At 41.4% G+C, this 17,140-nt stretch overlaps 1 protein-coding gene across 1 annotated transcript in view; it reads left to right on the top strand.

Moving 5' to 3' along the window:
* Positions 1-347: 347 nt before the first annotated feature.
* Positions 348-17,140, top strand: part of RAB21 (RAB21, member RAS oncogene family) — a 53,285-nt gene continuing 36,492 nt past the window's right edge. Inside the window, exons 1-2 of the mRNA XM_053584511.1 lie at positions 348-742; positions 16,084-16,143. Of these exons, the coding sequence (XP_053440486.1) occupies positions 593-742; positions 16,084-16,143 (210 nt within the window). The 5' untranslated portion in view covers positions 348-592. The remainder of the gene's footprint in view (positions 743-16,083; positions 16,144-17,140) is intronic.

Raw genomic sequence — 17,140 nt, 5'->3', positions numbered from 1 at the left:
GTGTGGTAACTCTGGGACTCTCGCAGGGAAAGCGATTCCAGGGCATGTTGGCCGTGGCGGCTTGCAGTGACGCCTGGTGTGCGACGTCCTTAGCCTTGGTGGACATTCCCCGCGCGAGAACCACAGCGTTCTGCGTTTCATTTCATCGGAGCTGGGCTTGCCTCCGATCACCGGGTCCTAACTCCCTCGGCCTCCCGCCGGCGGCCCGACCCGGCCCCAGGAGGCGGGTACTCGCCGGGTTCACATCGGCCCCACCCGGCACCGGCCGCAGAGGCCCCGCCCACGTCCGGGCTGTTTCGGGGCCTAGTCCCAGGGGCCGCCCGGCCGCGGCGGTCACGTGACGCGAAGTGTGACGTAGGAGGAAGGAGACGCCATTAAGGGGAGGCGGAGAGCGAGCGCTGTTAGCCTTTCCTCCGGTGCCTGACGTGGTGTCTCGGTCCCTTCCTTCTCGGACTTTCCCTCGGCCCTTCCAGATCTCGCCCGGAAGGAGTGGAGACGGAGCGGCGCGGCCGGGGCGGAGGGGGCTGAGCCGGCCGGCTTCTGTGGGCAGCGCGGCGCGACTCTCGGGCGGGAGCGGCGGGGAGGCGGCGGGATGGCTGCGGCTGGCGGCGGCGGGGCGGCGGCGGGCAGAGCCTACTCGTTCAAGGTGGTGTTGCTAGGCGAAGGCTGCGTGGGGAAGACGTCGCTGGTGCTGCGCTACTGCGAGAACAAGTTTAACGACAAGCACATCACCACCCTGCAGGTGCGGGCCCCGGGAGGGGGAGGGGGGGCCTCGGAGCCCCGCTTCTGCAGGCTGGGGGACTCGGCGGCCCGGCCCCTGGATCGGGACGGCGGACCTGCCACCGCCGCTGTCGGATTGCCTTTCCAGATTGGCCCTGGAGACTTGCCGGGCCGGGGCAGCCTGTCGACGCAGGGACGGGTTGTGGGGGGGAAGTGGATGGGCCCTGAAAAGTCCCCAGTGTTCCCTGGTGTGGCTGCGCACCGCGTGGAGTCCCGGTCCCTGGGCTAGTGGTTCTCCTTTGATGCGCTTTCGCTTGGGCCCCAGGTGTCGTCAACCCTGATGTCTCTGGGTGTTACCGTTTTTTTTTTTATTTTGTTTTCGGAACTAGGAACTTAGGTGAGGATTTGAATTTGCGAGCTATGTAATTTGTAACTTCAGCGCTTAGTGATGACTAAGTATTTATGCAAGTTCCATTTTGTCCTACCTTAGAGTAACAGGGATAGCAAAACAACCATCTCTAGATTTTTGAAATGACCGCTTGCTGGTGCGAGTTACGCGGTTTCGTCGCAGCCTGAGTGGGACCACTGGTGGGTCACTCAGGCTGCGAGGTCGGTCGACCCGAGGCGCGACGTCCTGTGAATACGCGTCAGCGCCTGGCCCCCCAAACTACAAATTTAGCCGCTGCTGTGCTATTTATTTTCTTACCCGTAGAAAAAGGCTGGCTTTCTTCTCCAGTTACATTGGAAAGGTGTTATATTGTAATCCCTGATTGAGAGTGAAGCTAGATAAGAGAGTTGTAGTCTCCTTGCTGTCACATAGAAATCATTTTGCATAGGTTAGAAGAAATTTATACTATTAATCTGAGTTGATTAATTTGGTCAGAGGTAGTAAAACCTAGTACTTTTGAGCTTGATTGTCTCAGTTCATGTTCCACCTCCATCCATTTAACTAGCTGTCTGATGTTCGATTAAGTTACTGTTCTTAAATCTGCTTCTTTTAAAATGGCCATAATGGTAGTATCTAGCTCAGGGGAAAGGTTGTCAGGGTAAACTATACATAAAAGCACTTAACACCTGGTCCACTCTATCTTTATTATTACTGTCCCAACTTGCATAATAGATCTTAATTAGTAATTGTGTAGTGTGCAAGACCATGGACGCTATTTAATAGAATGCATAATCTCCTAATTGTGACATTTGATGTTTGATGCTATTATTAAACTACTGAGTCTAGAATTTACAAAGATGCTCCGTTTCTGATTTCATGTTCTATTTTTACTCCTATGTAAAGCATATCTGAAAAAGCAAATGTTGGGAAACGGCATTTTAAAAAATCCTTGAACAAGAACACTTACAAAATTTAATAATGAGTTTTCATTGTCACTTGGGTTTTAGATTAAGGAAATTCATAGGCTGAATACCTAAGATTATTTGGAAGTTTAGAAATTCATTTAGGTAAAGTAATAATAGTAGCTAACATTTAGTGAGTTCTTGTTTTTTCTTTTCTTTCTTCCTCTTTGTTTCTTTCTTTTTTTTTTTTTTGAGGCAGAGTCTCTTTGTCACCCTTAGTAGAGTGTTACGATGTTACAGCCCACAGCAACCTCAAACTCTTGGGCTCAAGTGATCCTCCTGCCTCAGCCTCCTGGGTACCTGGGATTATAGGCACCTGCCAAAACACTCACTTATTTTTAGAGACAGGGTCTCACCCTTGCTCACGCTGGTCTTGAACTCCTGAGCTCAAGCAATCCATGTGCCTTGGCCTCCCAGAGTGCTAGGATTACAGGGGTGAGCCCCTGTGCCCTGCCCTCTTGATCAGGCTGGTCTCAAACTCCTAAGCTCAAGCAGTCCATGTGCCTTGGCCTCCCAGAGTGCTAGGATTACAGGGGTGAGCCCCTGTGCTCTGCCGGTTTAGTGAATTCTTACTGTGCTGATTATTTTACTTGTCTTCTGTCACTTAATTCTTATCACAGCCTCTAAAGTGTAGATAGTTAGGAAACAGGTTTAGTTGAGTTGAATAATTTGCTGTCAGTCATACTGTCACAAGACAATGGTACATGGTGCTCACGCTCAAATTTGAACTTCAATTGGACTTAGAATTTTTAGTGATTAAGTCACATTTCCTCTGGATATTGATAAAAACCTATCTAACATTTTTCCTTTATGCAGAGATCTAAAAGAGAAAACTGTTATGCGAGATCTCAGTTTTTTAAAAGATAATTTACCCCTTCAACTTAAAAATTAAACTTTCATTATACATTTATTTATAAAACATCCTCAAAGCTAAAAGCTGGCTAGAGATTTTTAAATACACGGGAGAAGCCACTGCATCCCTACACAGGAGAGGGGGTAGATCTCTGGTATTAAAAACATAGTTGTGATTTTAATATACAGTTAACTTTCACACAATCAGTATTTGGATTATATTACAGAATTAAAGATTTTTGTATACCAGTGAATGGTAACAGCACTATGTCTTACATTTTTCTGTTAGATACCAGTTCGCTACATCTTTCTTAATTTTTTTCAGAGAAATTTGATTTGTGTGACTTTGAAGATAGAACTGTGTATCATTTTAATTTCCAAGTGGAGTTGAGGTCATGCCTCAGAAATGAGGAGTTCACTTTTTTCCTTGTCAGCAAAATACCTATCTTTGTAAAATACTTGTGTTTTGCAAAGTACACTCATGCATTCATGTTTCAAAGAATTGTAGTGCTGACAGGAACCTAAGTTAGTTGAGTGTTTCAGTCTTCTGTTTGATATTTCAAATTATTGTCCAGCGAGTGTTTCAGTCTTCTGTTTGATATTTCAGTCAAATTATTGTCCAGGTTTTTTTTTTTTAACATCTTGGAGGTGAGATGAACTGATAATAGAAAAGGGACAGCTCATTATGTCCTGAGGTGGCTTATTTCATTTTTAGACAAGTCGAATTTCCAGTAAGTTTTACTGTGTATAATGCCAATGTCCATTACTTTGTAGTTTCTATGTCTGCCTTGTTCTGAATCTTGGTCTTGTGTGACGGTCCTTCTGGTAGTTGAAGATGGCTGTAACATCCCCTTGAATTATTGTCTTCTTTTGGGTAAACAGCCCTGGTTCCTTTAACTGGATCTCCAGTGACATTGTTTTAAAACTTTCCATTATTTAAAAAAAATCTTTTTCATTATTTTGACATCTTTTCTAAATACTTACTATGTAATCATTATCCTTCTAATTCCTTTGAGGTGTAGAAACAATTCCAGATGTAGTTTAAACTGAAGAGAGAACAGTAGGCTATCACCTCTCCTATTGAGAATCCTTTTCTAACACTGAAGTTACAGAGATTCTATGAGCTTTGGTAGGGGTGGGGTAGTGGGGAGGGGCAGACATTGGTTACATTGGTTAATATTGAATTGAGTTTATTGTCAACTAAAACATCTTAGTCTTGTTAATTGCTTCCAAAAAGGTAGTTATATTCCTCAAATTTTCTTTTCTTTGATTTTGTCATTAGAGGTTTTTTCGTTGTTGTTCCTGATACACTTGATCCATTAAGGTTAGCCTTGATGGATTTGCTTCATGATTAAAGCCTGTTACTGTCTTTTTAATCTTGATTCAGTAATTCCCAAAACACATATTAGGCCCAATGATTGGGCTTTGGTAGGTCAGGCACTGGGTTGGGTCCTGGACATGCGAAGAAAAATAAGACATGGAATCTACTGTCTGGATGACCTACTTTAAGCTTTGTCGTCTACGATTTTGTAGGAGCGCCTTTTAAAGTTCTCATCAGGTCATTGAGAAAGTTTCAAAAATAGGGGAGAGAGATGGCCAAGTATAAATCTCTGCTGCAACTTTTTCAGTAGTCCAGTGACATGAGATAGAGGTGTGATTTACTTTAGATATGAAGAATCTTAGCATGGGGCTTTTTCAGACTATGTATGAACTTCAAGCTGTCCTCTCATCTTTCCTCATAATGGAGTGTTCATGTTTATGATAATGGAAGTGTAATAGATCTGCAGTATAAGACTGATCTCTATGGACTGTTAACCTAGTGTACACAAATCTTTTAATAAAATTTAAACAGTTATTCCAGTTTTGCAATTCTCCTAGACATCCATCTTGCCCAAAAAGCTATCATGAGATGCTTTTTCAAATGCTTGCTGAAGACAGGATACACTGTTTCTGCAGGACCCAGATCTATCAGGAAACCGTATGATGTGTGGAAAGAGAAAACATTTTGAAGTTAGACTTGAGGCTTCCCCTGCTCCTTCCTTTTAAGAGAATGTGTTTCGTTCTGTCACTCAGGCAGGAGTTTGGTGGTGTGATCATAGCTCAAGTGATCCTCCTGCTTCTGCCTCCCAATTAGCTTGCAGGAGAAAGCATCATGCCTGGCTGATTTTTTTTTTTTTTTTTTTTTTTTTTAACTTTTTGTAGAGATGAGGTTTTTCTATGTTGCCCAGACTAGTCTTGAACTCCTGGTCTTAAGTGATCCTCCTCCACTTCAACCTCCTGAAGTGCTGAGGTCATATGCACCACACCTGGCCTGGTTTTCAATTGACTCTCACTTCATAACCATCACAGTCTTGGCAAGATATTTTAATGTCTGTAAGCGGGCTCTATATCTGTAACATGGGAGTATCTCAGTCATAGGACTGCAGCAACCTTCCTAATGCTGCAGTGTATTTTCATTGTTAAAAAGGGGTTGTGACCCACAGGTTGAGAACTGCTGGCATAGACTTGTAAGGAAAGCTCCTACCACAGTGCCTGACATGTTTATTTAATAAGTGTTTGCTATTGAATTAATAGATGGTGCTTGATTTATGTCTGTTTTTTTCATGGTAACAGTCAGAAAGGTAATAGGATTAATTTTACGTGGATTATTTTGAGATAGATTTGCTCCATTGGTTAAAACCTGTTACCATGCTTTTGGGGGGGGGGAGTCACTACATTTTAGAATCGCTTATAGTTGAGAAATGTCTGACTTTATTCTTAAAGAGTTGTTGTTTTGGTTGTAACCACCTCTTTGGTGTCTTCTCTTTATATTGGTGATTCTGAGGTTGAGATATTCCTTTTTCTTCCTTACAGATATATTTTTTAGATTAGAAAAATTCTAGAGTTTGGGATTGACATTTCTGGAATTCACTTTTTACTTTTTTGAAAATTGTGGCCTTTGCCATACAAAACTGTTTTCTAGAGCTTCTCTACAGCTTCTCCAAAGTTACTGATAATGGTCGAATGATCTTAGGTAAGCTCTCTGACTTTGTGAAGTCCCCAAGTTCTCTTCTGTGATTTCCTCACTGGTTGAGCCTTTTATAAACTTGATGGAAGTAAGGACCATCGGAGTGAGGGAGTTACTGCTATTTCTCTGGAATTTATTAAGGCAACACTGTTGAATCTAAACAGTTAAAGTCAATAGATGTTTGTTTTATACCTGTTTTATGTCAAACATTATACTAGCTGAGGAATATAAAGATGAGTAAGGTACTTTAACCATCAGTTACTTTTCATAATTTATTCTTTTTTTTTTCCATATTGAAAGTGCTTATTGCTCATTATCTCCTATAATGTAAGTGCCTTCTATCACTTGATTGATTTCATCTATAAAAATTAGCATTTATAATCAGAACCGAAAGCCCTCTTCCATTTCAGAATTCTAAATTGTGGAACTCCACCTGCCACCTGAAGTTTAGGTAGGTGCCTGACTTGATTAGCAAAGTGGTATTATAAGATTGGCTGGATAGTTTGATAAACTGAAGGAAATTAAGACTTGAATTGAATTTCCAAGGTCCCACAAATAGAAATGGTTTACCATTTTTTTCTTGAGCCAAGTCTACTACTACTTTTTGTTTTTATTTTTCGATACACCTTCTAAGACTTGGCATTCAGATTCCAGCAGTGATTTTGCACTTTTGTCACAGTCTCTCAGAATCTTGGTTTCTTTATAAAGTTAATATTTTGAATGTCTGGAATATCTTCTAAGTAGCACGGAAAACTGTTGATTTAAGTAATTTATTACGATATCTTTATACGTATAGTACAGTAGTTGAAATCTTTTTCTTTTTTTGGAGACAGAGTCTCACTTTGTCACCCTCGGTAGAGTGCTGTGACATCACAGCTCACAGCAACCTCCAGCTCTTGGGCTAGGGCGATTCTCTTGCATGAGCCTCCCGAGTACCTGGGACTACAGGCACCCGCCACAACACTCGGCTAGTTGCAGTTGCCACTGCTGTTTTAGCTGGCCGGAGCCGGGTTCGAACCCGTCACCCTCAGTATATGGGGCCAGTGCCCTACCTACTGAGCCACAGGTGCTGCCCAGTAGTCGAAATCTTTAAAAAAAATTTTCCCCTCAGTATTTTACTGGATACAGACTACAGAAGGTTGGATGATTTTATTTTTTGAAGAGTTTTCCTGAATTATAGCCACACATTTTTAATAATGTAAGTATTCCTTATCTGACTGCCATTTTTGGCTTTGTGCATTGAGGTACTCTATAGAAGTGACTTTTTGGCTTTCCTTTTGAAACTTTATTTGGACTCTAAGCTGATTATAATTCCTCTTTTTAGAAACTTAAGAACAGGAAGTGTAGAAATATTCAAGCACCCAGCTTGGTTTTCTCATTGTTAATTCTTACTATGTTGCTTCAGAGGGCTGATTTCATAAATTCTCTAATAAATTAACCTAATTAATAATTAATAACTATTGATTAATAATTATTATGCCTGAATCCTGTCATATCTGCAAGTGGTAATAGAATGCTTTAAAAGGCTACACTAGTGTTAGGGACTAGCAAAAATCATGTAACTAGTTATATATGTGTGTGCAAAATTGCCCATGTGCACAGACACATACTTCTATTAGTGAAAGTCTGTTGAATTTAATAGGTACCAAATAAAGACAGGAAATATTTGTTTACAATTCAGTTATTATGTTGTTTTCAAATGCACATTGTAGTTAGAAAGTGCTGCTTTAGGTATTTTGCTTTGCCAGTAGTACAGTAGTTAGCAGGCATAGCAAGTGATCTCGCTAACAAAGAACCAAACTGATGAAGCAAGTTATGAAAAGACTTTCATTGGGCAGATATATTTTTTCCTATTATTTCTGTCTGACCTTTTTTTTTGAGACAGAGCCTCAAGCTGTCACCCTGGGTAGAGTGCTGTGGCATCACAGCTCACAGCAACCTCCAACTCCTGGGCTCAAGTGATTCTCTTGCCTCCGCCTCCCAAGTAGCTGGGACTACAGGTACCTGCCATAATGCCCAACTATTTTTGATTGCAGCCATCGTTGTTTGGCGGGCCCGGGCTGGATTCGAACCCACCAGCTCAGGTGTATATGGCTGGCGCCTTAGCCGCTTGAGCCACAGGTGCTGAGCCATTACAGTCCTTTTTTTTTTTTTTTTTAAAGTTTTTTTTTGTTTTGTTTTGGTTGTGCACTGTTATTTTGGATATCTCGTACAAATGATAGCCTCAGGTAATAAGATTGTTAATTTTTTTTTCCCCCAAAGATAGAGTCTCACTTTATCACCCTCGGTAGAGTGCTGTGGCATCACAGCTCACAGCAGCCTCCAACTCCTGGGCTTAGGCGATTCCCTTGCCTCAGCCTTCTGAGTAGCTGGGACTACAGGCACCTACCACAATGCCTGGCTATTTTTTGGTTGCAGTTTGGTTGCAGTTTGCACCACCCTCAGTATATGGGGCTGGTGCCCCCCACTGAGCCACAGGTGCTGAGCCTGTGAATTTTTTTAATACCCCTAAAGTTCAGAAGTTGAGGTCATTGGGATTAGAAGCCATGGTGCTCTCTCAGGATTTGGAAGAGTAGGGTGGAAAACGTGCCACTTCTGTGATCCTTGTTAGTTTGTGCCTACCCTGAGAATATTTGGGGATGTGAACTGGTGTCCAGGGACACATACTGCCCAAGTGCAGCAGTGCCAGGTTAGGAAATGTGTGTATATTCTAGAATAGACAGCTATGTGCAGTGGAAAAGCTTTGTGGAGTTAGACAGGCTTCTGTCTGCTGCAGGGCCTGGCTGAATCGTCTGACCTTGGGCGAATTACTGTATTTCTTTAAATCTCAGATTCACAACTGTGAAATAGGGCTAATTACCTGCTTCAGGAAGTTGTTACAAACATTAAATGAGAAAGCCCAAGCATTGTGCCTGGCATATATCACAATATGTATTCCCTCTGTCCTAGAGTCTTACAGCTGTTGGAATTGCTGTTGTTTAATGTCTCTCTCCATCCCCTTCTATATTTGTTTTTTTTTTGGTTGGTTTGTTTGTTTTTTACCGAGATCTTGCCAGGCACTTATAAATCCCTTGCAAGTGTGTGGAAATTGTTTTTGGTATATGTATATGAGCAGGTTTTTGTTTTTGTGTGAGAGTGACTGGGTTTATGGCTTTCTTCAGATTCTTAAGTTCATGATTACTTCCTTCTTCTACTCTTACTATTGTGTAACAAGAATTAAAAACCACTGCCCTAGAGTCAGTATTTTAACCACTAATGGCATCTCCATTAGTGAAACTTAACACACCCGGCCAAATTAAGCATCCCTGATAGAGATTATTAAAAAAGAAAAAGATGAGTGGCACCTGTGGCTCAGTGGGTAGGGCGCTGGCCCCATATACCGAGGGTGGCAGGTTCAAACCCAGCTCCGACCAAACTGTGACAAAAAAATAACCGGTATTGTGGCAGGCGCCTGTAGTCCCAGCTACTCGGGAGGCTGAGGCAAGAGAATCGCCTAAGCCCAAGGGTTTGGAGGTTGCTGTGAGTTGTGATGCCATGGCACTCTACCGAGGGTTGTCAAGTGAGACTGTCTCAAAAAGAAAAAAAAAAAAAAAAAAAAAAAAAGGAAAAGAAAAGAAAAAGATAAGTTTCAGCCTTTTGGCTGGATACAGTGGCTCAAACCTATAATTCTAGCACTTGAGAGGCTGAGGTGATTGGATCACCTGAGCTCAGGAGTTTGAGACCAGCTTGAGTAAGAGTGAGACCTTGTCTCTCCTGAAAATAGAAAAACTAACTGGACCTTGTGTTAGGTGCCTGTAGTCTCAGTTACTTGGGAGGCTGAGGCAGGAGGATCTCTTGAGCCCAAGAGTTTGCGGTTGCTATGAGCAACCTCATGCCATGGCACTCTACCCAGGGTAACAGAGTGAGACTCTTTTAAAAAAAAGAACATTTCATCCTTCTTATTTTTTTTTGCTGCTATCTTGGAATAGAGCTATGTTCACTATACCACCAGTGCTGGTACTATTCGCTGCTATTTTGATTTTACATTAAATCTTTCCACTTTATTCTCAAGTATAATTGTATTTTTTAGAAGTGTTTGCTGTTGATGAAACTACAAATGTTAAAAACTTACAAAATAGGCTTGGCACCCGTAGCACAGTGGTTAGGGCACCAGCCACGTGCACCGAGGCTGGCAGGTTCAAACCCAGCCCGGGCCAGCTAAACAACAATGACAACTGCAACAAAAAAATAGCTGGGCATTGTGGCAGGTGCCTGTAATCCCAGCTACTTGGGAAGCTAAGGCACGAGAATTGCTTAAGCCCAAGAGTTTGAGGTTGCTGTGAGCTGTGACGCCAAGGCATTCTACTCTGTCTCAAAAAACAAAACAAAACAACAACAACAAAAAAACAAGAACTTGCAATGTATCTTACAATATATGCAAAATGAGTTGATTTGTAATACAGTAGGAATCTTTTCATTGAGTGGGGCTTAAGTTTTTCATTAGGAAAGGGAAAAAGATTTAGGAGAGATCCTTTGATGATATTATTTTACTAGTATATTATATATTTGAGTTAAAATAATTTGGTTTATAAGGTATCTTTTGAACACATTTCTATGTAACTTGACTTTATACCTACATTATTTTACCTGGGCACACTATAGATGTTCTTATTCACAGTAACAATATTTGAATGTCTGTTACGAGGAGGGATCCTATGATATGCCCTCCTTCCACTAGAGAAGAACTGTTAAGAGAGCTCTGAGCTCAGCCTAGCAGGTAGCATATCATAGTGGTCACGACTCATGTCAGGAGGCAGACTTACGAGATTTCAAGTCTCTGTCACTGTTTGACCTTGGGCTAGACACTTACTGCCCTGCGTCTCAGTTTTTACATTTATAGTATTTGGATGATAATTACAGCTGACTCAACAGGATGTTATTGACATCCATGAATTAAAAAGAGGTTTGGATTGTGGGTTTTTTTGGCTATTACACAATTTACCCATGACTCAATAAGTTAATATTTGAAAAGTTCTTAAAACATTGCCTCTTGCATTATAAGTACTGTGAAAGTATCAAGTAAAAATATGTAATCTAGTTAACAGAATATTTATACCCATGAGAAGACAACTTACACTACAAGACGTATATGTAGCAGTAAATGTAGATTAAGCTCTATAAAATTCTTCAGGATAGAGAAAAAAAATTTTTTTCAGGTTAATATGAAGGTACATACGATGAGGTTACATAGTATGCTTTTGTGATGTTAAAAGTCTGGGTTGTAGTTGTGCCCTTACCCAGAAAGTGTGCAGTATGCCCTTGAAATGTATTCGTTGGACGGGGATCAGGATAGAGAAATTTAATGTGGATTGTATATGGATATGTAGTATAAGAAACTTCCTCCTTGGAAGTTCAAGGAGGAAGAGTTCATGAGCTGAATTTGGATAGTGGAACTAAGATAGGAAATGAAGAATAGACCCAAATTAGAGACGAGTTTTATCAACAGAAAAGTTGGAATGAATGTAAATAGACCATATATGTTGGGAGAATAAATAAATATTGTAAGCTGTCCTAGGGTAGTATGGACAAATTGTGGAAGTCTTTGGATACAAAGATAAGGCTTTGGGAATTTTTTTGCAGATGAGGGTGGTCCAGCTTTTATAAAGGAGCAGCTTGTGTGTTTGAGCTCAGGAATTCAAGACCAGCGTAAACAAGAGTGAGACTTCTGTCTCTATTAAAATTAGAAAAATCAGACACATGTGGCAGGAACCTATAATCCCAGCTACTCAGGAGGCTGAAGCAGGAGGATTGCTTGACTCTAGGAGTTTGAGATTGCAGTGAGCTATGATGATACCACTGCACTCTACTAGGGACAGCAGAGCGAGATTCTGTCTCAATTGAAAAAAAAAGGAACAGCTTATGATTTTGTAAAAGTGCTTAGGACAATACTTGGCAGCAAAAAGTATTCAGTAAATGTTAGCTAGCATTGCCAGCAGTAGTAGAAATGACTGTAGAATTTCACTGCATAGATAAGCCATATGTGTGTATTTTTAACCAATCACCTATTGATGAACACACAGATTATTTCATTGTTTTTGTTTTCCTTTCTAATCAATGCTGTGATGAGCATCTTTCCATAAAATTGTTTTGTATATTCATGATTCCCAAGAAGAGGCTTAATACTTTCTTTTAAACTTACCATGGGAGGATGGTGGTAAGTTTCAGAAGGGATGCTAGAAAGGAAATGAGAGAGCTTTACCAGCTCTAATACGCTCCCCTTTGCTGAGAAATCCCCACCTCACTTAGGACAAAAATTGTATTTATTTATTTATTTATTTTTTGAGACAGAGTCTTACTCTGTTGCTCTTGGTAGACTGCCATGGTGTCACAGCTCATGGCAACCTCAAACTCTTGGGCTCAAGCGATTCTCTTGCCTTAACCTCCCAAGTAGCTGGGACTACAGGCGCATGCCACAATGCCCAGCTGTTTTAGAGATGGGGGTCTCACTCTGGCTCTGTCTGGTCTCAAACTCATGAGCTCAGGCAATCCATCCACCTTGGCCTCCCAGAGTGCTGGGATTATAGGCATGAGCCACCGTGCCCGGCCTGGACAAAAATGTTGCTAACAGTATTAGTTGCCAGCAGGCACCTACTTCAAACACGTTTATTAAAAATGATGACTTATTCGGGAACCTTTCTATGAGTTATAAGATTTTTTTTTTTAACCAGGGGAACTTTGGGAAGATAATTTGGCATGCAGAGCAGAGTGTGAGGTAATAGCAGAGGTTTTTATGTTAAGACAATGTGAGACCAGTGGTCATAGAATTCCAGAAGAGATGTGAAAACAAGGCTTGGTGGGTTTGGGGGTGGGGGAATATGTACTGACAAGGAGGGAAGAAGATATTTCAAAGGTTCGGACTCTAGTGACTGGGAGAATGTGATCAAAATAAACCAATTTTGAAGGAAGATGGATTCAATTTGCAGTATGTTTGAAAAGAGAAGCATTAAAGTTGAATCCATTAAATACCTAAATAGGATTCAGATTTTGAGTTTTTTCTATATGGCATTGATATTGAGTTCAAATAAATTACATATTAATTTGCAAAGCTGAGATTCAAAGTTCTCCAGAATTTGCCTTCTCAGCTCCTATACCACAATGAGTGGAAGTTCTTATTCACCTTTGTCATCATAAGGTATACTTGATCGGGCGGTGCCTGTGGCTCAGTCGGTAAGGTGCCGGTCTCATATACCGAGGGTGGCGGGTTCAGACCCGGCCCCGGCCAAACTGCAACCAAAAAAAAATAGCCGGGCGTTGTGGTGGGCACCTGTAGTCCCAGCTACTTGGGAGGCTGAGGCAACGGAATTGCTTAAGCCCAGGAGTTGGAGGTTGCTGTGAGCCGTGTGATGCCACGGCACTCTACCGAGGGCCATGGAGTGAGACTCTGTCTCTACAAAAAAAAAAAAAAAAGATATACTTGATCTTCTCATGTTCCAAGTTGTTTCTGTTGTTATTTTGCCATTGAATTTACTTTTTGCTCTTTTCTGTGTTAACTTTTATTAATTTAATAAAAAATCTTGGGTATAGCTTGGGCCTGAAGGCAGACATTATGCACGTGATCCCAGCTCTGCCATTTGTATCTGTCTGTGACCTTAGTTGATCTTTACATCCAGTGGAATTGTCTGAGTTCCAGTTTTCCTTGGTGTGCCCACAGCAAAAAGTGCTTTCTGAAATCTGTGTTTCTTCACTAATTGACTCTCCTAACCTCTTACCAGTTTGAACCTACCTTCCTTGTACTTTCTTCTATGCAGAGACCTCTGAATATGACTTCTCTGTGTAGCTCTGAATTCAGCTCTTTATTCCTTTTTTAAACTTAACTCTGGATTCTAAGTATATGTCCTCTTCAATAACTTTTTTTCCTAATTCTCAACATACCCTGTTAGAAAAAGATGAATACAAGTCACATTGCATGCCTCTTAGAATTGCAGAGGTCAAATGTGACTTGAATTCTACAAGTCTAATACAGTTTTTTCCTTTCTTAACATTTTTGGCATCTTCTGTAGGGATCTTCTGTTTCCCCTTTGCCAAACACCCTTCAGTGATTCTCCATTGTTAGTATTGCTGTTTTTTGACAGATGTTCTTAGGATGAATTAGGTATTTCCCTAGGGAAAAGTGAGGTCAAGTGAGTTTGGGAGATGCTTGCATAAATCCAGTTATCCAGACTGTCTTTCATGAGAATATGATTGTGCTCTTGTGTGTTGTGAGTGTAAAAGAGCAGTATATAGCATTCCCAAATAGATCTGACTAAGTGTGTATATGTATGTTTGTTTTTGAATCATATGTAATATATTACACGTCTGGGAGTGGGTGTCATTAACAACCACAGGTTAAGTTTATAGTATTACACGTGGAATCTTTAGAACTTTTTGATTCAGCCTTTGCCTGTCTGTCTGTGTAGTCTCATTTCTGGCATTGACCTTACCAGCTTAGGAAAGGTCATGTGTTTCAGGTTTCAGTGGCCTCACCCATCTGTCAGGAAACCCCCTACTGCTCCTGAAGGGGAGAGTGTTACCTGTGACTCATTACATTTCTTTTTGTAAGCACTCCCCTTAGAGCAGAGGTGTCCAACCTGGGGTCCATAGGGCACATGCTTACTTTGTGAGGACCTTTTTTTGCTTATCTGTGGTGTCAGATGTCATGAAAAGTGTGCATGGACTTTTTTTTTCTAATGGGCTTCATGTTAGTGTTTGTGTATTTAATGTGTGGCCCATGATAACTCTTACTCTTCCAATGTGCAGCAGAGAGAAAAAGGGTTGGATACCCCTGCCTTACAGTTGGCTTGATGAGACTCTGTTTTAGCAATTAACATATGGAATTGTAATTCTCTTCACATTTTTATCTCTCTAATTGTGTAAGCTTCTTTTTTTGTTGAGACAGAGTCTCACTATGTCCCCTCGGTAGATGGCTGTGGCATCACAGCTCACAGAAACCTCAAACTCTTGGGCTTAAGTGACTGTCTTGCCTCACCCTCCCAAGTAGCTGGGACTACAGGCGCCCACCACAGTGCCTAGCTACTTTTTTTTTTTTGGTGGGTTTTGGCCAGGGCTGGGTTTGAACCTGCCACCTCCAGCATATGGGACTGGTGCCCTACCACTTTGAGCCACAGGCACCACCTGCCCAGCTACTTTTTAAATTTATTTTTATTTTTTTGTAGAGACAGAGTCTCACTTTATTGCCCTTGGTAGAGTGCTATGACGTCACAATTCACAGCAACCTCCAACTGCCGGGCTTAGGTGATTCTCTTGCCTCAGCCTCTTTAGTAGCTGGGACTACAGGCACCCGCCACAAAGCCCAGATATTTTTTGTTGCAGTTTGGCCAGGGCTGGGTTTGAACCTGCCACCCTCGGTATATGGGGCCGGCACCCTACCCACTGACCCACAGGCGCTGCGCTGCCCGGCTACTTTTTGTTGCAGTTGTCATTGTTTAGCTAGGCCAGGCTGAGTTTGAACCTGCCAGACTTGGTGTATGTGGCTGGCGTCGTAACCACTGTGCTATGGGCGCCAAGCCTTGTATAAGCTTCTTGAAAGCTGGACCCACGTCCTTTTATATCTGTGACGTTAGTATTTAGGGCACTTATTAAGTGTGTGTTAAACAACTGAGTTATAATATAATTGCAGGCAGGAATATTGCTTGAGCCTAGGTGTCTAAGGTTCCAGCAAGTTGTGATCTTGCCACTGCACTCCAGCCTGGGTGACAGTGTAAGATCTCATCTCTAAGAAAATAATAATAATAATTGAATTTTAAATTTTGAATAATATCGGTACTTATACAGTAAGTTAGCATGTCTTCAATATTAGAAATCTCTTAGACTCTATAACAGGTAAAGTGGCATCAAACTAAATGCTATAGGAAAAAATTTGTTCTGTATATATATATATAAGAAAAAGCACTTAGCATTTCCTGATTATTTTTTATAACTTGTGTTCATAAAACAAGAGTTTTAAAGATAAAACGTAAATAATGTTCTGTCTTTAAGGAAAATGGTCATTAAAACGAAATGTTTACTCTCAGATAATTTAAGTTTCACATAGAGATGTTTCATTGATCTATAGTTGTTACAGGATAAGGAACATTGTTTTATATGAAACATTGTTTAATGTATCTTTCTCTTCTTAGGCATCATTCTTAACAAAGAAGTTAAATATTGGTGGGAAAAGAGTAAACCTTGCCATATGGGTAAGTTAACTTTTTCAGCTATTTGGGTGGAGACTTCTACCTGTTTTTAATATGCTAATAAGTGATTTCCTCAAGGAATAGGAATTTGGTGTTAACTGAAGTCTTGCCAAAATTTTTCAATAAAAAAATTTCCTGGGCAGCGCCTGTGGTTCAAAGGGTTGGGCACTGACCCCATGTGCCAGAGGTAGTGGGTTCAAGCCCGGCCCTGGCCAAAAACTGAAAAAAAAAAAAAAAAAAATTTCCTGGCCGGATGCAATGGCTCATGCCTGTAATCTTAGCGCTGTGGGAGGCCTAGGCCGGTGGATTGCCTGAGCTCATGGGTTTGAAACCAGCCTTAGCAAGAGCAAGACCCTGTCTCTAAAAATAGGCGGGTGTTGTGATGGGCGCCTGTAGCCCTAGCTACGTGGGAGGCTGAGGCAAGAGAATTGCTTGAACCCAAGAGTTTGAAGTTGCTGTGAGCTGTGATGCCATAGCACTCTACCAAGGATGACAAAGTAAGATTCTGTCTCAAAAAAAAAAAAAAATGTTTTTTCCTAAAGTCTGGTTAAGAATGGTATTTATAATACTAATTGTATACTTGAATATTGTCATAACTTTCATAACTTTCCAACTGGGGAAGGGCCAATTTAGAGGGATTTCACTTCTGAGAGAGGACAGGTTGGGTAGATAGCCGAACAGCCTACCCAGCGGCCTTAAAACCCCCCACCCCATATTCTAGCCTTCTAAGGGTGGCTGTGGAGAGCAGGGTGAAGGTAATGCAGTGCTCTAGGGGACTTGCTGGCGGCTCTTCCTGTACATGCTCTCTTTCTCTTCTCCTTGTGTGGGGAACCTAAATTTAGTGCAAAATCTGTTTCTGGCTTGCAGTAATGTTGGCCATTCTGGCCCTCTGGCAATTGAACTGGTTTTTTTAGTGGGAGTGGGTGGGAGTGGGGAGGTTGCTGAGAAAGTGAGGAGGTTGGGAGGGAGAAAGTAGCCTTTGTATATGTGCCATCAGTAG

Source organism: Nycticebus coucang, chromosome 3 (assembly GCF_027406575.1).
Source record: "Nycticebus coucang isolate mNycCou1 chromosome 3, mNycCou1.pri, whole genome shotgun sequence".
Taxonomy (NCBI): Eukaryota; Metazoa; Chordata; class Mammalia; order Primates; family Lorisidae; genus Nycticebus; species Nycticebus coucang.
The sequence above is the reverse complement of the archived record's forward strand: the minus strand, read 5'-3'. Positions and strand labels throughout refer to the sequence as shown.